Raw genomic sequence first — 21,665 nt, forward strand, 5'->3', positions numbered from 1 at the left:
GCCTGTGGGGTGCTCCGGGTGGCATGGACCGATTGGCGCTCATGGGCAATGTCTTTAGATTCTGGAAGATGCCAATAAACCGTATCTACCTGGGGTTGATGTCTGGAGAGCGGTCTTAGTGGGGCGGCCGCGGTTCGTGGTGCCCATTGTGGTCTCCTCTGGGCCTTCGTTCTATACCAATATTTAGTGGCAATGTTAGAAGAGGTCTCCAGATTGTGGGGCGGTGGGCTCAGGTCTGCCGGGTGGTGGGAACTTCAATTACACAAGAAAACATTTTTTTTTTTGGTTTTTTTTACTTGCAAAGTGCTGCTTATTACAGGTGCGAAGGGTCGGCCTATCCGTCACTACCAGACCTTACCGGGAGAAGCGCAAGACGATGGCTGGAAAACCTGCAAATATCTTACAAAAATATTCATCTCTTCTGTTGCATTGCAAAAAATTAGAGGAATGAACAGGCCGGAGACCGGGCATCGACCCCCAGGGAGCGGCGACTACGGGAGCAGCGGCGTCACATTGAGTCTCTCGTTATTTAGGGGGTGGGGGTTTCTTTTAGAAACTAGTGGGATATTTACAGTCTCGAAGGAATTCTTGGAGTGTTCGGAGGACGACCCCTTCGCTGCCGTAAGGGTCCCGTTGCATCGCAAAGCAATCAAGTCGGTTTCAGCAGCGAAGGGGGGCGGCGAGGTTCTTCTTCTTCTTTCTGGAGGAACAGATACGTTTAATGTAATGGAAGGGGAGCGTTGCGTTATTCGCCGCCTTAGCAAGAAGAAGACGGATTTGGGAGAGTGGGAGCTGAGTGAGGCAGCGGACCCTGAGACAGGTCTGGTTGAAGGTCTTATGCAGGAGACACCTGGCTTGAAGAAACAGAAGAAGCTTCTGTCTTGGAAGTGGCAGCAGAGGAGGCATCCTCATCTCCAAAGGGATTCTTGCCGCAGCACAGGGTGGTGATCATGCAGTTACGGAACTGTGGAAGAAAAGCAGAGACATTACTGACTGGAAGCCATTGGTCTCCTTATCCCAATATGGAGGAGTCCGGAGATGGAGGGTCCGGCCAGGGATCGGTCAGCGGAGGTTTCGTACCTGCTTGTTGAGCATGATGTAGATGACAGGGTTGTAGATGGCAGAGCTCTTGGCAAAGAAAGCTGGGATGGTCATGAAGACTGGGCCGAATTCAGAGCCTTGGTGGGTGAAGATGAAGAAAGCTACAGTGGCATAGGGGACCCAACAAATCAGGAAGAAGACCACCATGATGATGACCATTCTGGTGACCTCTTTCTCGGCCTTCTGGGTGGTGGCTGACTCTTGCTGTTGGGCTGCGGCCTGGAGAAGAGAAGACAGAGATCACTGTGAGGAGACGTCGCCCAAAACGCTGCCATGACCCATGCGAGACACTCTGTGCCCCGAACCTCACTGCCGTCACACTCACCTCCTTCACAGTGCACACCAGGCGGCCATAACAGAAGAAAATGATAATCAGGGGGATGAGGAAGTGGACGACGAACATGTAGATGACAAAGGACTCGTTGTTGACCTCGGGCTTCAGGGTGTAATAGTCAACTCCACATGAGCACTGCATTCCCTCAGGGATGTATCTGGAAATAATACAGCCATGATAGTGAGATAGTGAGCGCCCCCAGGTGGATTAGGCAAGTCAATGACCCCGGGGCCTCCCCGCAGACCCAGGGACTGGTGTAGAGACCGGCGATACAGCTCAGTATACAGTATCACACAGGATAGGATTAGATACACCGCTCAGTATACAGTATCACACAGGATAGGATTTTATACACAGCTCAGGATACAGTATCACACAGGATAGGATTAGATACACAGCTCAGTATACAGTATCACACAGGATAGGATTAGATACACAGCTCAGCAGTATTGCATGATGGGGGTTGTAGTACTATGTGGTCATACAATGGTTCTGGACCTACCTGGACCATCCTAGGAGTGGAGGGACAGCACAGGCCAAGGCCATGATCCAGGTGAAGGCTACACCCATGATAGCGTGGTTCTCACCAAATCTGAAGTTGCTCACTGGCTTACAGACGACCATATATCGTTCAATGGCCAAGACCACCAAGGACCAGAGGGCGATTTCACCTGTCAGAGAGAAGAACAAGTATTTAGGAAAACTTTTGATAAATTTCCTATCATAGTCCTGGGATATTGGAGACCTCGGTACTGGAAGATGACTTCAACTTCCCCAAGTATTCTCACTCGCCTCCCCCCATCTCTTCTATTATGGGGTGCGATTCCAGCCAAAGAGTTGGCCACCTCCTAGACCACGAGGAACCATTGCCCACCCCAAGCTGTGAACTCACCACCAAGGGTAGCAAAGAAGCCTTCAAAGTAGCATCCATTCTGGCCGAAGACGAAGTATCCGTGCATTGAGGTGTACATCGTGATGGTGAATCCACACAGGACCATGAAGTGGTTGGCAAATGCCAAATTCAACAGGATATAGTTTAAGGGTGTTCGGAGCTTCTTGTGCTGGACGGTCACATACAAGGTCATGAAGTTGATTGGGAACCCAAGAAGAATGAGCAAGAACATGTAAGCCGCCAAAGCGGAATATTTCCATGGCTCTGCCAGGTAATACTGAGGGTATTCAAATGGGCTTCGGACCACCCCAGTCTTGTTGGACATGGGTACATAAAAATTTGGGCCTTCTGTTCCATTCATAGTGGCGGCTCTTTAAGGTCCTCCCCCCCCAATCTAATAAGAAACCCCTTTTGTGTTTCTTCTTCCTCTCAGGGACACCCGAAAAGCCTGTGTTCCTGACAAAGCCGCTCTACAGAGTGAGCGCAGACCCCGGCGCCTTATAACGTGCCACCTTGAGTAAGCCGCCATTGCCGGTGTCAGCACCAAAGGATTTAGGTCCCTATTAATCATCTGTAATCCAAGCTAAGGTGGCAAAGTGTTAATTGGCTTCTCGTAAACGTATTAAGACTACACCTGTCTGAGCGGTAAACACAGGAGAGGAAAGTGACAGCAAATCCAGGTCATCCAGAGAAGCCGGGGCCCGAATGGAGGGTGAGCCCCAAAACAGCCCTGGAATGTGTATAATATAGAGTAGATAGAAGAAGTGTCCCCCATATAGTGATCAGTGTGCGCTACTACTGCCAGATTATTAGGGTGACATGAATACTCCAGAGCTGTGCTCACTATTCTGCTGGTGCAGTCACTGTGTACATACATTACATTACTTATCCTGTATTATACTCCAGGGCTGCACTCACTATTCTGCTGGTGCAGTCACTGTGTACATACATTACATTACTTATCCTGTATTATACTGCAGAGCTGCGCTCACTATTCTGCTGGTGCGGTCACTGTGTACATACATTACATTACTTATCCTGTATTATACTCCAGAGCTGCGCTCACTATTCTGCTGGTGCAGTCACTGTGTACATACATTACATTATTTATCCTGTATTATACTCCAGAGCTGTGCTCACTATTCTGCTGGTGCAGTCACTGTGTACATACATTACATTACTTATCCTGTATTATACTCCAGAGCTGCACTCACTATTCTGCTGGTGCAGTCACTGTGTACATACATTACATTACTTATCCTGTATTATACTCCAGAGCTGTGCTCACTATTCTGCTGGTACAGTCACTGTGTACATACATTACATTACTTATCCTGTATTATACTCCAGAGCTGCACTCACTATTCTGCTGGTGCAGTCACTGTGTACATACATTACATTACTTATCCTGTATTATACTCCAGAGCTGCGCTCACTATTCTGCTGGTGCAGTCACTGTGTACATACATTACTTATCCTGTATTATACTGCAGAGCTGCGCTCACTATTCTGCCGGTACAGTCACTGTGTACATACATTACATTACTTATCCTGTATTATACTCCAGAGCTGCGCTCACTATTCTGCTGGTGCAGTCACTGTGTACATACATTACATTACTTATCCTGTATTATACCCCAGAGCTGCACTCACTATTCTGCTGGTACAGTCACTGTGTACATACATTACATTACTTATCCTGTATTATACTCCAGAGCTGCGCTCACTATTCTGCTGGTGCAGTCACTGTGTACATACATTACATTACTTATCCTGTATTATACCCCAGAGCTGCGCTCACTATTCTGCTGGCTTCCTAGTGTCTCCTGTAGGGGTCGGCCTGTATATATTTCGGTGCTCGGGGTGTATATACTAATGACATGCTATATTCATACTCAGAGATATTTATTACGGTTTCTATGACATGCTATCTCCGTCTCCTGTAGTAACCAATCACATGACTGCTTTTCAAAGGCAAAATAGAAAGTGAAAGCAGTCATGTGATTGGTTGCTATGGGAGACAGTTTGTCTGCCGCTCTTCTTCTCTTCTTTATGTCGGATCCATCAATAGACAACAAGAGATCTGTGGAAGCGGCTGGAGCCATAGCAGGGAGTGCACTAGGCCTCGGGTCACAGGGGGGCTTTCGGTCTCCCGTTCTGCTGCTCATTGGGGACCCCTTTAATAAATGCGGGGTGTTTTACGCCTCCTGGCCACACCCACTTTCCAGAACGGTCTGGTAGGGCCTTGTTCACATGTGCGTCAGATGAAAGAGCAGACACCCATCAGATCCCATTATAGTCAGTGCGGTGTGTCAGGCTCCATATGTAGCCACTATTATAGCAGTATTCCTCTCTCCGTTGTTCTGATCCTCCAATGGACAATGTATAACAGATGTGGACTCGGCCTGAACACATTACGTGTGGTGCTCGGGTGTGAGACAGAAGTCTGTGCCCCCCCCCCCCCCCCCCCATGTGATCCTGCAATATCCCCCTGTAGTCGGCCCTATTAGATTGCACCTTCTGATATTTTGGGAACCTGTGTGTTGTGTATTTTTGGGAGGAGACCCCCCCACATTTGGCTGCTGAAGGGTTAATGCGGCAGTGTATAGGGCGCTGGTATGGCTGCGGCAGGGAATTAGTTAACAATCCCCGGTGAAGACGCTGCAGCTCAGTAAAGCCGCGAGCGCTGAGGTCATCAGTCCTGTCAGTCATCTCAAGACGCCGGAGGGATAAATAGATCTGTGTTCACATGGACTCCGGATTGGGATGGAGAAGACGTCACCACCACAAACCGCCATTATAGGAAGTGGGCGGGTCCAAGGATTGGTGTCTGGGATAGGGCCCTGCACCGTGATGTGGCCCCCTCCTATAGCTGTGTGTACGGGGCCATATATAGTGGACAATATACTGACATAGACGCCGGCCTAAGACTCCAGTCCCATGCTGCAGAAACGCTGATATAATTTTTTAGCGTTTTTTTTCGAGCTAACGCCTTCTAGGACATTCTTCTGCCTCTCCTGTGCACCGAGCAGATTTCTAGACGGTTTCCATTCCTTTTGTTGCCATTCTTGACTTTGGTTCAAAGAATGGAGCAAAATCTGCAATGAATCTCCAGCCTACATAATACGTGTGTGCACAAGGTCTTAGGCTGACATCACACTTGTAGGTTTTGGGCTAAAGAGAGAGAAGTTTTCAGTCTTTTAGGCCGAAGTCACCACTGGCTGCAGATGTAAGACTGCTGAGAGACTTCATGTCTGACTCCAGCCTAACATGACAGCAGAGGAAAAGATTCTGCTGAGATGTATCTAAGACTGATTGCTACTATAATAAACCACTGTATCTAATCCTATCCCGCGTGATACTGTATACTGAGCCGTGTATCTAATCCTATCCCGCGTGACACTGTATACTGAGCCGTGTATCTAATCCTATCCCGCGTGATACTGTATACTGAGCCGTGTATCTAATCCTATCCCGCGTGATACTGTATACTGAGCCGTGTATCTAATCCTATCCCGCGTGATACTGTATACTGAGCTGTGTATCTAATCCTATCCCGCGTGATACTGTATACTGAGCCGTGTATCTAATCCTATCCCGCGTGATACTGTATACTGAGCCGTGTATCTAATCCTATCCCGCGTGATACTGTATACTGAGCCGTGTATCTAATCCTATCCCGCGTGATACTGTATACTGAGCCGTGTATCTAATCCTATCCCGCGTGATAGTCTGCTGTATCTAATCCTGTCCTGTATATACAGTCTGCTGTGCCACTTATATAACACTGGATATACAGACGTTACGTTTATAGAAATGCTTTAATAACTTATATAAAATATGAATAGACGTGTTGGGTTTTGGGTTTTGCTGGTGTTGGGGGGCAGGGGGCGCTCTCGGCCTCAGCACTGGCTCGCCTCCTCGATGGGTTTCCGGCAGTACGGGCAGCAGTTGTGCTGGAGGACGAGGAGCTCGTAGTCTTCTGTGTGGAACATCTGAGAGATAAGAAGCTTCAGTAAGTGAAGGTGCAGAGAGGTAGCAGAGCCGAGTTTGTCATTTAGCTTCATCATCCTGAAGACACCAGTGAGGCTAAGGACACGCTGAGCTTAGATACAGCAGAAGATACAACACTGTGTAAGGGGGAGGTCTATGCGCCCATTACCTGCAGCCTCCTAATCCCCTCTTATTATTAGGTTACACAAGGTGACTGCGTGCGCCTTACTGGGGGTGACTTTAACATTTGCTCCACCCCAGGGATTATGTACAACACAGAATGTAAGACCCGGTAAATATTCATAGAGGTCAGAGCTGCATTTTCCTGATACAGAGGTCCAAATTCCCTGCACGGAGACAGATCAGTTACAATTCCACCTGCTTGCAGACACCACTAGGGGGAGCTCACTCAAGATGCAATTATTATGGAGCTCAATTGGATCTGCATACAATGAGCTCCCCCTAGTGGTGGATCCAGACATGCAGCATCTTACCATACAACGCTACGCAGGAGATTTGGCGCTCTGTATCAGAAATTCGGAGACCTCTGTACAGCAGCCATTAAATGGCAGCCTGGCACTTTTGTTACTGTTGTGGCACCTTATTGGGTATCACGTACCTGAAAACAGGACTGACACATGGTGATGGAGACATCGGGGAGCAGGGAGCGGTAATACTGCCACTTCAGGGGCTTCGGCCATCGCTTCACCATCACGTCTCGCCGGCTCATAGACCGCAGGACCGAACGGTTCACAATCACGGGGACAAACTCGGAGCCGCCTTGCTGCAACAGATTGTAGGGAAATCAATTAAATGAGAAGGGACTGCGGGCCCCTGTGACGTCCCTGGAAGCACTCGGGCCCTAAACCGTCATTCTGTGAACTATGAACCCAAAAATCTCTCACCTCAAAACTTAACTTTGCAGTGAAAGGGTCGTCGTCCAGGATTGCGTTGTCCTCGTCCAGCCGTAGAGTCTGCGCGTCTTATTGGGGGTTAAGGTTGTAACGATGCCAGGAACGCCGTGAGGATCGATCACACTCACCTGTCCCGGGTCCATCAGCATCATCTCTCTCTTCTCCTCCAGCCACTTGTTGATGTCATGGTTTGTCGGGGCGACCTGGGACACACAGTGACATCACCCACCAGGGATTAAAGGGTTACCCAGCTCCGGACAGGGCACCGACTATAGATCGGCGGTTTGCTCACCTGCCATACTGTCATGAGCGGCCATACTGAGTACGGCAGTGGTCGTCCTATTCAAGTCTAAGGTGGGGGTCCGACTGCAGCGCTTGTACTAATCTAAAACAGAGGTCTTACCCCATAGATAGGAGGTCAGTTTTAAAAATCTAGAAAACCCCTTTAACACCCAGTTGAATATATAGGGTTACCCCGCCTGCCCCTCATACTGCAGTGTTATCTCTCTTACACTGAGGACTCTGCTCTGCTACGTTGGTGGCTTAGCCCTATAACAAACTGCACCCAGCTCAGCTACATAAGAACACTGCACCATGGAGTCGAGTGCCCTGTGCAGACTTCTCCCCGACCCTACGACAACCGTCTCCATGCTGCAGAAAACCTGATGAGGCCAAGTGCCCTGCGCAGAGCCATAGACATAATATGGAGGGTGCAGGGTCGGACTGGCCTACCGGGGAACCGATGAATCCCCCCCCTGGTGGGCCCCGACTGTTAATTCCTCATTTAGCCACGGCAGCCACATTGTTCAGGGGCCCAAACGGGATCCTGAGCAATGCATTTGCCTCAACACACAGGGCCCCCCATTAGCTGATGCAGAAGCTGTACATGGTGCCCTCCCAATATATAGGGACAGTATACAGGAGGACACCAGGTAAAGCTTCAGCCTTAGCTAATGGCCACTTGTAATCCTCTCACTTGTCCGCTGTAGTGATCGCTCCTTTCTTCCCTGTCTGTGCTGCCTGAACTTCTCCCCTCCCCCTCATAAACTATTGCCTCATCTCTCACATCGGAGCGTGTGGGGAAGACAGGGACAGTCTGCTGCGATGCTTCGCTTCTGACAAAGGTGAGTATATTCTTGAGTAAAATATGTATATTTAATATGTATATATGTGTGCACATTTGTTTAAAGTATGTGTCTTGTATACTGTGTGAGTATTGTGTGTTTGTATACAGGTATGTGTGAGTATATACAGTATGCTATAATAATGTGTACGTGTGAGTGTATGTATATATGTGAGTATATATAGTATTCATACATTCATAGAAGTATGTATATGGTATATGAATGTATATGTGTGAGTATACATGCCATAATGTATATGTGAAAGTGTGTATATATAGTATATGTATAAGGCCGGTTCACATCTGCGTTTGGTATTCCGTTTGGGGAGTCCCCATGGGGACCCCCCTGAACGGATTAACAAAAGCATTAGCAAGAGGTGTGCAGTGATAGCACATGAACCCTATAGACTATAATGGTGTCCGCACTAATCATGTGGACAGGAAAGTAGATGATGAAGTACTTTTCTGTCCGCGTATTCTCTGCAGACACCGCACGGAAAGCACTCGGATCCCATTATAATCTATGGGGTCCGTGTGCTTTCACTGCACACCGTTTGCTAATGCGTTCAGTAGTCTGTTTGAGGGGGGGCCCATGCAGACTCCCCGAACGGATTACTGAACAATGTGAAGCAGGCCTGAGTGTGTAAGTATATAGTGTGTGCAGTCCCATCCACACATTGCAGTAAAATACACACGGCGGACACACTGCAATTTCTAAAACTGTTGTGGCCATAAAAAAGTTTAACCCTGGACATCCCCTTTAATATGCCCCACACAGTTTAACATCCCCTTTCTGCACAAGATGTTACCCCATCACTGCTCCCACACAATATAATGGCCCCATCACTGTTCCCCATACATTATGGGGGAGCAGTGAAGAGGCCACTGTATGATGGGGACCAGTGAAGAGGCCACTGTATTGGGGTAGCAGTGAAGTGGCCATACAAGATTTGGCCCAGACAACCCCTTAAGAGGAGGTTGTCTATAAACTGGAGTGATAACTGTAGCGGCCACCAGAAAGGTATATAAAAAAAAAAAAAAGAAGTATACTGACCTGTCCCCAGCCCCCCGCTTGTATCTGTTCAGTCTCATGGCGGCAACTCATTTCTGGAAATCCTGTACCCAATTGGTCTCAGCGATCACAGGACTCCCAGCAAGGAGGCGCCAGCATGAGACTGAACGGACACTGGCGGCGGACAACGGAGACAGCTGAGTGCGCTTTTTTATTTTACACCTTCCGCCCACCACATGAGTTGCTCCAATTCCTGGACAACCACTAAAGGATTTATCCATGTTTCTAATAGTGATGGTCTGTCCTTAGGATAGGCCATCAGCATTACATCTGTGATGATACAACAGCCAGGACCTCTGCAGATCAGCTCTTCCAGGACAGCGTGGCTACAGGTAATAGTGACATTTCTAGGAGCCGCGCTGCTCACTTGCCATACAGGGTGTAGCTGTAGGTTTAGGTAGTGCAGTGGTGCCCATGGCTCCTGATATGTTATTACCTTATGCTGCCCTGTCTCGGTACCGCTGATCTGCAGGGTCCTGGTGGTAGACCCCTAGAAACAATTCCACTGGTGGGCCCTAGACACCCCAGTCCGACCCTGGGAGGGCGTCACCATATGGATCATTATTACTGCGTCTACGACAAGCCGCTGGTCTGGGCTGAGGATACCGGCCGAGGACATCTCCTGCCATCTGTCTTTATTGGGGTTACTCCTCGGGGCCTCCAGGTCGATCAGGGACGTCGCCTCTTCATCGGAGATCCCTTCCTCCAGGTAGAACTCCACCAGCGGCAGCACTTCTGCAACCAGAGAGCAACAGACTAGAAAATGGGGTAAAACGGGACGGAGGAACCTTGACGACGTCCATCACTCAGACTTAGCGGCTAAACCTCAAATCAGCTTCTAAGGTGAAAGGTAATCCTGCAAAAGCGGCTGCTGAGTGTGAAAAAGAGGGATGAGCGGGGGAGGGGAGGGGGCGTAGGTCTGCACTGCCCCGTACACCTGCCGTCCCCTCTGTCAGGTGCAATTGTGTCACCAGCTACAGCCGGCCTGACATAAAGGAGTTATCAATGTGTGTTCAGCGGGGTGCAATAGTGACACTCAAGCGACTCCAGCCTCTTCTGTGCTGATGACATTATGTTTATCGGTCACATGATACAGCAGCAGCTCAGTCCCATTCAAATGCATGGAACTGAGCTGCAATTCCAAACGCAGTCACCGTGATACATATGGCGCTGTGCTTGGTATTCTGAAAAGAGGCCACAATGCTCATCTGAATGCTGCAGCTGATCGGTGAAGGTCCCAGGTGTCAGACCCCCACCGATTACATATAAATCCCAGACAATAGCAATGTTTATGTGTGGACAATGCTGTATATGGTGATTTGGGTCCAAACATGGTCTGCACTACAACCCTGCACCTGTCAGAAATCAGAAGTCTACCACCCAAGTCACAGGAAAACTGCAGCAAAGGGCCCGGGTCTGGTCTTAGTCGGTGACTGAATGCCTCCTGTCTAGCACAATCACCCTTCTGGCACAGTAGGGGTTAACGCTTGCCTCTCCGAATTGTAATATAAGACAGCAGAAGCTTCAGCTCAGGGGCAGGACAAGTACACGGAGCCCATATTTCGGGTCTGGGCGCTGAGTGAGGGTCTTTACTCGCACTCCGTCCTGTCTGGCCTCCCCGTATACCGTCTGACTATATATAGCTGTAAATGACAGACGTATCACTTAACTGAGGGCTAAATCCTGTTATGCGGATTAGAGGAGGATTAACCTACTGTCCTGTAATTACCGCAGTGCGCGGACGCCTCGACGTGTCCTATAATACGCCGCATTCCTTTCTCCTGCGCGATCAGGACAGATTCTCACATTACCAGACATGGATGGCTCCCGACGCTTCTGTCCATGTCTGTATGTTCTCTCTGTACCTGTGTGGGCTATCCTCCACTAGGGGGAGCTCCATGCATACAGGCTTATACAGCTCCCCCTAGTGGATGCTACAGGCAGCCAGAATACCAGTATTACACACTACGGCGGGCCCCATCACCGCGCTCTTGCCCCTCACACTCCATTACATTTACATTAGGTCTGTTCTTTCCATGTTCTATATTATGTTTTGGGGACTGGAATTAGATTGTAAGCTCCTTGTACCAGATATAGAAGTAATAAATGACAAATCCAGAACAATAATAAACCTGGCACTGCGAGCACTCCTTCAGGCTGCACCGTACTGAGACTTCATGGAGATCTGTAACCATTACAAGATGTCTCGGCTCCTATGAAGGACGTGTCTACCCTGCGTGTCAGGACGTCTCACATATCCCCTGCACCATATGGATATGGTTTACCCGGCGTATTTGTAGTTACAGATTTGTATACACGTCTTGTGGGGGCCGTCATGGTGGAAACAGACGCACGCCGAATGCCGGATATTAGGGGAAGGAGAACAATAAGTGTTGAGGTTTCCTTATAGGGCTGTAATATTAATGAACAAGAAAGCAATATAGAAGCTGGCAGCAGGAATGGCTACCACCCACGTACATGTATACACCCAGAGCGGAGTCTATACTGCCCCCTGCATACAGACTCTGATGTATACATATATTACACCTAATATATATACAGTCCTATGAAAAAGTTTGGGCACCCCTATTAATCTTAATCATTTCTAGTTCTAAATATTTTGGTGTTTGCAGCAGCCATTTCAGTTTGATATATCTAATAACTGATGGACACAGTAATATTTCAGGATTGAAATGAGGTTTATTGTACTAACAGAAAATGCGCAATATGCATTAAACCAAAATTTGACCGGTGCAAAAATATGGGCACCTCAACAGAAAAGTGACATTAATATTTAGTACATCCTCCTTTTGCAAAGATAACAGCCTCTAGTCGCTTCCTGTAGCTTTTAATCAGTTCCTGGATCCTGGATGAAGGTATTTTGGACCATTTCTTTCTACAAAACAATTCAAGTTCAGTTAAGTTTGATGGTCGCCGAACATGGACAGCCCGCTCTCAAATGATCTGAAAACAAAGATTGTTCAACATAGTTGTTCAGGGGAAGGATACAAAACGTTGTCTCAGAGATTTAACCTGTCAGTTTCCACTGTGAGGAACATAGTAAGGAAATGGAAGAGCACAGGGACAGTTCTTGTTAAGCCCAGAAGTGGCAGGCCAAGAAAAATATCAGAAAGGCAGAGAAGAAGAATGGTGAGAACAGTCAAGGACAATCCACAGACCACCTCCAAAGAGCTGCAGCATCATCTTGCTGCAGATGGTGTCACTGTGCATCGGTCAACTATACAGCGCACTTTGCACAAAGAGAAGCTGTATGGGAGAGTGATGAGAAAGAAGCCGTTTCTGCACGTACGCCACAAATAGAGTTGCCTGAGGTATGAAAAAGCACATTTGGACAAGGCAGCTTCATTTTGGAAACAAAAATTGAGTTGTTTGGTTATAAAAAAAGGCGTTATGCATGGCGTCCAAAAAGAAACAGCATTCCAAGAAAAACACATGCTACCCACTGTAAAATTTGGTGGAGGTTCCATCATGCTTTGGGGCTGTGTGGCCAATGCCGGCACCGGGAATCTTGTTAAAGTTGAGAGTCGCATGGATTCCACTCAGTATCAGCAGATTCTTGAGAATGATGTTCAAGAATCAGTGACGAAGTTGAAGTTACGCCGGGGATGGATATTTCAGCAAGACAATGATCCAAAACACCGCTCCAAATCCTCAGGCATTCATGCAGAGGAACAAGTACAATGTTCTGGAATGGCCATCCCAGTCCCCAGACCTGAATATCATTGAACATCTGTGGGATGATCTGAAGCGGGCTGTCCATGCTCGGCGACCATCTAACTTAACTGAACTTGAATTGTTTGTCCAAAATACCTTTATCCAGGATCCAGGAACTGATTAAAAGCTACAGGAAGCGACTAGAGGCTGTTATCTTTGCAAAAGGAGGATCTACTAAATATTAATGTCACTTTTCTGTTGAGGTGCCCATACTTTTGCACCGGTCAAATTTTGGTTTAATGCATATTGCACATTTTCTGTTAGTACAATAAACCTCATTTCAATCCTGAAATATTACTGTGTCCATCAGTTATTAGATATATCAAACTGAAATGGCTGCTGCAAACACCAAAATATTTAGAACTAAAAATGATTAAGATTAATAGGGGTGCCCAAACTTTTTCATAGGACTGTATAATTACACTGCCCCCTGGAGGCCGGCCCCCTGCATACAGACTCTGATGTATATATATATTACACCTAATATATATATAATTACACTGCCCCCTGGAGGCCGGCCCCCTGCATACAGACTCTGATGTATACATATATTACACCTAATATATATATAATTACACTGCCCCCTGGAGGCCGGCCCCCTACATACAGACTCTGATGTATACATATATTACACCTGGAGTCCATTGTGTTACTGGAATAAATAGTGCTGCATACTGTGCAAATTATTACGTTATATGTGACAGAATCCGCAACATATATAGAACAGGCATATTACACCGTCTCTCTGTGCAGTGATGTATATTACACCGTCTCTCTGTGCAGTGATGTATATTACACCGTCTCTCTGTGTAGTGATGTATATTACACCGTCTCTCTGTGCAGTGATGTATATTACACCGTCTCTCTGTATATGTAGTGATGTATATTACACCGTCTCTCTGTGCAGTGATGTATATTACACCGTCTCTCTGTATATGTAGTGATGTATATTACACCGTCTCTCTGTGCAGTGATGTATATTACACCGTCTCTCTGTATATGTAGTGATGTATATTACACCGTCTCTCTGTGCAGTGATGTATATTACACCGTCTCTCTGTGCAGTGATGTATATTACACCGTCTCTCTGTATATGTAGTGATGTATATTACACCGTCTCTCTGTGTAGTGATGTATATTACACCGTCTCTCTGTATATGTAGTGATGTATATTACACCGTCTCTCTGTGCAGTGATGTATATTACACCGTCTCTCTGTATATGTAGTGATGTATATTACACCGTCTCTCTGTGCAGTGATGTATATTACACCGTCTCTCTGTGCAGTGATGTATATTACACCGTCTCTCTGTGTAGTGATGTATATTACACCGTCTCTCTGTGCAGTGATGTATATTACACCGTCTCTCTGTATATGTAGTGATGTATATTACACCGTCTCTCTGTGTAGTGATGTATATTACACCGTCTCTCTGTGCAGTGATGTATATTACACCGTCTCTCTGTATATGTAGTGATGTATATTACACCGTCTCTCTGTGTAGTGATGTATATTACACCGTCTCTCTGTATATGTAGTGATGTATATTACACCGTCTCTCTGTGCAGTGATGTATATTACACCGTCTCTCTGTGCAGTGATGTATATTACACCGTCTCTCTGTGCAGTGATGTATATTACACCGTCTCTCTGTGCAGTGATGTATATTACACCGTCTCTCTGTGCAGTGATGTATATTACACCGTCTCTCTGTGCAGTGATGTATATTACACCGTCTCTCTGTATATGTAGTGATGTATATTACACCGTCTCTCTGTGTAGTGATGTATATTACACCGTCTCTCTGTATATGTAGTGATGTATATTACACCGTCTCTCTGTGCAGTGATGTATATTACACCGTCTCTCTGTATATGTAGTGATGTATATTACACCGTCTCTCTGTGCAGTGATGTATATTACACCGTCTCTCTGTGCAGTGATGTATATTACACCGTCTCTCTGTGCAGTGATGTATATTACACCGTCTCTCTGCAGTGATGTATATTACACCGTCTCTCTGTGCAGTGATGTATATTACACCGTCTCTCTGTATATGTAGTGATGTATATTACACCGTCTCTCTGTGTAGTGATGTATATTACACCGTCTCTCTGTATATGTAGTGATGTATATTACACCGTCTCTCTGTGCAGTGATGTATATTACACCGTCTCTCTGTGTAGTGATGTATATTACACCGTCTCTCTGTGCAGTGATGTATATTACACTGTCTCTCTGTATATGTAGTGATGTATATTACACCGTCTCTCTGTGTAGTGATGTATATTACACCGTCTCTCTGTGCAGTGATGTATATTACACCGTCTCTCTGTGTAGTGATGTATATTACACCGTCTCTCTGTGCAGTGATGTATATTACACCGTCTCTCTGTGTAGTGATGTATATTACACCGTCTCTCTGTGTAGTGATGTATATTACACCGTCTCTCTGTGCAGTGATGTATATTACACCGTCTCTCTCTCTTGGCTGCTCTCGTGCATTGCTTATACTGACATGTATTACCCGGCCCCATCTCCAGACCTGCACACCCGCTTCCACTCACCGTAGGAGGATGCAGAGAAGACAAATTGCTGCCTGCAGTTGATGCAAACGTTCCCCAGGTTGTTAAGGAAAGGGTTATTGGTGGAGCATCTGTAACACATGGGGACGAGCTCCTGCAAGAAGACGACATGAAAAGTGAGAGCGAGCCTGGAGGAGGCAGAAGGCAGCACTGCGTATGTCCGGTGCGGGCAGTACACCCTCCATACAGTGTATGAAAGCAGTGAGCACGCTCCCTATTACACAACATTACATGTAGTAACACTTGGCCCCAGAGCTGCACTGCAAACTTCTGCCGTGGTCCAGAGCCAACAAAGTTATAGGGAAAAATCCCTGCAGTGCACCATGAGGTTTGCTGGCGAGGTCTAGGCATTGACTTCCTGCTCTCTTGGCATCTATACTGGCAGTGTAATATCCATGTAATAGGCCTAGGACACAGACTGCTGTATACTGCCTGCTGCCAGAGCGGTGTATACACGTACAAGGTGCTGCATACTGTGATATGCCAAGTGCAGGGCCCGAGAGGCAGAGCAGGACAAAGGGTATCACTATCTGGCACCACACAGGCCCTGACTTCTAGAGTATCCCTTTAATTCCTTGGGACATTTAATTTTGCATTTGTGCACTGGGGCATCCCATAGACAGACGTAGGCTAGCAAGTGCCATATCTGGGCTAACCCCATAGACAGACGTAGGCTAGCAAGTGCCATATCTGGGCTAACCAGCTGGGGATCAGGAAATTTTGTCTATTCCTTGAGGCTAAAGTGATACGAAAGGCACTTACAGACGCCATGACTGTGACCGGGCAGCTCAGGTGAGTTGCGCCAATGATGCAATAAATATTGCATGTCAGTGCAAAGTAGAAACAGCGCCCCCAAGTAAATGTCAGGAGCGTCGACACCCCAGGAGCGTCTTAGCCTGAGGCGGAGATCTGGATTACAGGGGATGATGGGATCAGTAGTCCCTGTGGAAGCAATGAGCTGCCTAGAGCTGATCCTATTGTAGTAAACCACTACTCCCATCATGCCCTGCACCATCAGGGCGCCCTGGACTTCCTCTACCCCTGACCCTCTCCGTACAGATCAGATATGTCAGCCACAATAGGAGAGTAACTACAAGGCTCAGCGGCTCCGCTAACGCTCCCGGAGTTCTTTATGACCTTAAAAATCTCGTGTGTAATTCTCTGGCAACTGGGACCGCTTAGTGGAAACAGATGTGCGCTTCTGGGATGCGGAAATTAACCCCCTCCCCGCTGCAGCCTCATTACATAATGATTTATTCTAGGTGAGCTCCAGATCTCCAGCCGTTTATTTGGCTAAGTGCGCCGCACATGACAGTGTTTATGTTAGCATTAAACAAGCCCCCGACATATTAAAGCCTGAAGTGGACGCCGGAGCCCAAGCCGCCCCCCTGAGGTTAATTAAAGGGATAGTTACATGGAGGGAGGGTCTTTAATAATCCTCATGGAGGGCGTTACTGCCATATGTGACATATAATGTACATGCTTTCACGTTTCCAACCCTTGTAAAATATAAACTAAGCAATTATCGTTTTAAGTATACAGCTCCTATGCAAATCTGTGCCAAATAACCTCATGATAGCGGAGCTTTACTTTATAGGATGTGTATTACAGCGTAATAAAACTCAATGGAGCCGCCATCAGTATAGACCCGAGAGACAGAAAGTGACAAGTGGCAGCGGACCGTCACTGATTCCATCATCTCCCATGTGACAAGTGGCAGCGGACCGTCACCGATACCATCATCTACCATGTGACAAGTGGCAGCGGACCGTCACCGATACCATCATCTACCATGTGACAAGTGGCAGCGGACCGTCACCGATACCATCATCTACCATGTGACAAGTGGCAGCGGACCGTCACCGATACCATCATTTACCATGTGACAAGTGGCAGCGGACAGTCACTGATACCATCATCTACCATGCGACAAGTGGCAGCGGACCGTCACTGATGCCATCATCTACCATGTGACAAGTGGCAGCGGACCGTCACCGATACCATCATTTACCATGTGACAAGTGGCAGCGGACCGTCACCGATGCCATCATCTACCATGTGACAAGTGGCAGCGGACCGCTACTGATCCCATCATCTACCATGTGACAAATGGCGGCACTCTCTAAGGGACAGAAGTCAGAGAGCTGCTCCGTCCCCACTCATGTAAAGATTAGGCTATGACGCTATTGGTTGGGCAGCCGGTGGTATTGTGCCCCCTTGTGGTCAGGTGCGATTAACACCTGGAATGTTTTGGCGTCTTGGTACGAGAACATGTCGTAGTGCTTGATCCTATTCCAAGTAGAAGGAATTCCTGCAGCACCTTCAGGGTCACAACGCGATTCCATTCACTTGGATTAGTCACAAGTTGACATGGTGATGTTTGGCCATAGTCGCCGCGCTGCTCTAGCCTTACTATAAATGTGCATGAATCGTGCGCCTACATGTTACTGATTCCGGAAAACACAAGTCAGAAAATACAATCTTACTTGGCTGAGGTCATCAGATGCCGAGCTCCAACCCGCAGAGGAAGAATTATGTCCGTGTAGCCTGAACATGATCAGACATTCGCTCTGAAGACAGCATGCATTTCTAATTTACATGGCGGCTGTATTTATAGCGCAGCATACTTGGGCTTATTGTGCTGGAAATAATCCAGGAGATCTGACCCGATGCTATTCAGAGATCAGTAATGAAACGCAGAGCGGTAAATCTTATTCTCTAGTATATTCCCCTAGTCTACACTGAGGATATAGCTCAGCAGAATACCGTCATGTAGTACACTGATTCCTGCCTGTAACCTGACTGATGCTGCATTATTTCACTAACAAAAAGGGGTCAATAGGAGTCAATAACCTTGCAGACAGAGCACCGAAGGCTACAGGGTCCATACAAGTCACGCCGAGCCATTAAAGGGGGTTCCTGGACCCAAACGGATGATCTATCTGCAGGATATGTACAGTATGTGATCTGTGGGGGTCTGACACCCCGAGCTCACAAAGAGCAGCTACTGTGACAGACTCCAGGTGTCAGATGTTAAAGCATTGGTTGTGCAGTGTGTTCAGGGATAGGGTCCAGGGTGCGAGTGATTTCCATGGCCGCTGTGTAATGCCTCACTGCCCAGCTCCCATCAGTAAGGGACATCCCTGCAGGACAATATGACAGTGACGTGTCCCATCCACTCATAAGATTTACAGTAATACCCCCAATCCCACTTGTAATCAGACTGGTGGATCTGCAGTTACACTCAGGATCCTGGAGACTAGCGCCCCCTGTATGTGAGGATGTCTTACACAATTTACATCTCTTACCTCGCTGTCATGGAAAGGCTTGGAGCGGATCGTGAGGATTCCCAATTCTATGGACTCTTGGAATTTGCTAGGAATTCGGAGGCCTTGGAGTCTCTCATACACATGCCGGGCGAGTTTATAAGCCCCCAGGGCCTTGCTCTGTTTCGCTAGTGTGTACAGAGTGTTTCTGACGCCTCGGGTTAAGGGGAGAACATACGTTATGTTTGGGATTAGGAAAACACAGCGCCACAACTGCCCACAGGTTATATGCAGTACTGCACCTCCACCCCATCCAAGGTGATGGAGCTAAGCTGCAATACCAGACATGACCATGGGTAGGTGCAGTGCTGTTTCTGAACGCAAGAATCCATGATAGAGATAGCTGAGAGACACAGATATGAAGGATACACTTTGGATATTCCCAGGGGACTCTCTTTGGTCAGACTGTGCAGCAAGAATCTGGAGATATTGAATAAGGTTTCTGGTAAATGAGAACTGAACGGTTCATCCTGTAATAAAGCAGATGACAATCTATAAAGCAACTGCGGCCAGGACAGCTTGGAGATTTCTATCCTACTACAAAAGGTCCAGATACTTGGTGACCATTGGGAACTGCAGCCATTGCAATGTCCACAGAGATTGTAAATATGGGAGTCTCCCCGATGCATGCTGGGAGTTGTAGTTACCCAGCAGTGACTTGTGTATTGTGCGGTTACTCACTGTGTATCTCTGGATGGAGTGGTAGGCATGGTAAAGTTCAGCCAGGTGCTGGAAATAGTGAAACTTGTGCAGCATGGCGTCCTGCTTCTCCTCATTATCTACAGGAAGGAATAACATGGCGTCATTAACAAGACATGAGGCTTCCTAGAAAACCTGCAGATTGTGACGTGCGCCCGATCATTGACTGAACCGTACATAAACATCAGCCTAACTCATCACATGATCTTACACCTCAATGAATGGACGGACGGGGTATAGAAATGGGAGGAGGTTTCTAAATCCTCCAATACAAAAATATGGATTATTAGGGTTTATTCAGACAGTGCAGACAACACAGTGACCCCTGCAGTGTATAGGACACACACATACACACTATTATACAGACAGCCTGAACTACCTGATCTGTGGACAAGAATAGCCCTGGTCAATGTGTAATCTGAGATTTCATCCAGACATGTCCGACAAGACGTAGAGATACAAAAGGAAACTTCATTGTCTGCAATTTTTTTTTATTCATTCCGGCTACAATCTTTCACCATATTGCACAGTGGAGGCCCAGACGTGCACCATACACACAATGGCAGCCTATGGCGCAGGCGCAGAACCGTGTACACTACTGCGGCTAATCCAGGCCCTTAAAGAGGTTGTCTGGAATTAAAACAAAATGACATGGAGCAATGGAGAAGACTAGACAATAACAATGTATTTATCTTTACATTCATCCTCATCCCCTTCATTTCTCTGCGCGGCCGCCCAGTGCAGGTACAGAGGGGAGGATGCCGGGAACTAGAAAGACATTCTTATTTTCTATGTGATTTTTTTTTTTTTAATCTTGAGCAACCCCTTTATCGCACCATACATTAGGGGGAGGAGGATTTCTGAACAGGACCCATGTGATAGATGAAAGGCACAGGACCGCTACGTGTGAACACAGCCTTAGTGTGAAGGAGATTACCGATACTCGCTGTCTAGGATTCAGTAAATATGGCTGATTCTTACCATCCTAATATACCCAGTGCTACAAGTGACTGCTGCACACACCCAGATACATGGGATAGATCCATAGAGTAGCCTGGGTGACAATGCAACAGCCACAAAATCAGCACATAAGCCAATACAAAAAAACTTTGCAAATCTTCAGTAGGTGATACCTTTTTTAATGGCTAACTCATAATGATGACAGAATATGACGTTTCGAAGCTTCCTCTGAGCTTCTTCTTCAGAGTTATATCTGAAGAAGAAGCTCAGAGGAAGCTTCGAAACGTCATATTCTGTCATCATTATGAGTTAGCCATTAAAAAAGGTATCACCTACTGAAGACTTGCAAAGTTTTTTTGTGTTTTTTATATTTTATAACCACTGGCTAACACAGTACCAAAACAAACATTTTCCTTTTACCACATAAGCCAAAGCATAAACCTTATATCAGAAACCTGGAGCCCAGTGGAGGACACGTCTCACCTTGTGAAATATCGAGGCACTGCATAGACAGCATCCAGTAATAATAAGATGCGTCATTAAACCTGCTTTCCACCACGGCATTGTGGGTAAGCTGCTCCAGCACCCTGACCGCTTCATCCTGGCGACCAGCTTTGTGGAAGGCTATTAGAGGAAGAAGGAGAGTGAGGGTTGTAGAAGAGTGTCACGAGGAAGGACAGTAAAGAGTGTGTCATAAAGCAGGACAGTAAGGAGAGTGTCACGAGGCAGGACAGTAAAGAGTGTCACAAGGCAGGACAGTAAGGAGAGTGTCATAAAGCAGGACAGTAAGGAGAGTGTCACGAGGAAGGACAGTAAAGAGTGTCACAAGGCAGGACAGTAAGGAGAGTGTCACAAGGCAGGACAGTAAGGAGAGTGTCACAAGGCAGGACAGTAAGGAGAGTGTCACAAGGCAGGACAGTAAGGAGAGTG

General features: G+C 47.0%; 2 protein-coding genes across 2 annotated transcripts in view; both read right to left on the reverse strand.

Annotated features, from left to right (window-relative positions):
- Nucleotides 1-543: 543 nt before the first annotated feature.
- RHO (rhodopsin) lies at nucleotides 544-2,812 on the reverse strand. The gene is made up of 5 exons (XM_075286620.1): nucleotides 2,328-2,812; nucleotides 1,938-2,106; nucleotides 1,427-1,592; nucleotides 1,081-1,320; nucleotides 544-964 (listed from the first exon to the last, which is right to left on the reverse strand). The coding sequence occupies exons 1-5, from the start codon at nucleotides 2,686-2,688 to the stop codon at nucleotides 836-838; spliced, it is 1,065 nt and encodes a 354-aa protein (XP_075142721.1). The 5' UTR covers nucleotides 2,689-2,812; the 3' UTR covers nucleotides 544-835.
- Nucleotides 2,813-6,179: 3,367 nt separating this feature from the next.
- IFT122 (intraflagellar transport 122) overlaps nucleotides 6,180-21,665 on the reverse strand; it is a 35,671-nt gene continuing 20,185 nt past the window's right edge. Inside the window, exons 21-29 of the mRNA XM_075287229.1 lie at nucleotides 21,219-21,359; nucleotides 19,758-19,855; nucleotides 19,446-19,546; nucleotides 19,059-19,224; nucleotides 15,733-15,844; nucleotides 10,036-10,164; nucleotides 7,226-7,302; nucleotides 6,940-7,104; nucleotides 6,180-6,322 (exon numbers count right to left, since the gene is read on the reverse strand). Coding sequence (XP_075143330.1) covers nucleotides 6,230-6,322; nucleotides 6,940-7,104; nucleotides 7,226-7,302; nucleotides 10,036-10,164; nucleotides 15,733-15,844; nucleotides 19,059-19,224; nucleotides 19,446-19,546; nucleotides 19,758-19,855; nucleotides 21,219-21,359 — 1,082 coding nt within the window. The 3' untranslated portion in view covers nucleotides 6,180-6,229. The remainder of the gene's footprint in view (nucleotides 6,323-6,939; nucleotides 7,105-7,225; nucleotides 7,303-10,035; nucleotides 10,165-15,732; nucleotides 15,845-19,058; nucleotides 19,225-19,445; nucleotides 19,547-19,757; nucleotides 19,856-21,218; nucleotides 21,360-21,665) is intronic.

This window comes from Leptodactylus fuscus, chromosome 9, assembly GCF_031893055.1.
Source record: "Leptodactylus fuscus isolate aLepFus1 chromosome 9, aLepFus1.hap2, whole genome shotgun sequence".
NCBI classification, from domain to species: Eukaryota; Metazoa; Chordata; class Amphibia; order Anura; family Leptodactylidae; genus Leptodactylus; species Leptodactylus fuscus.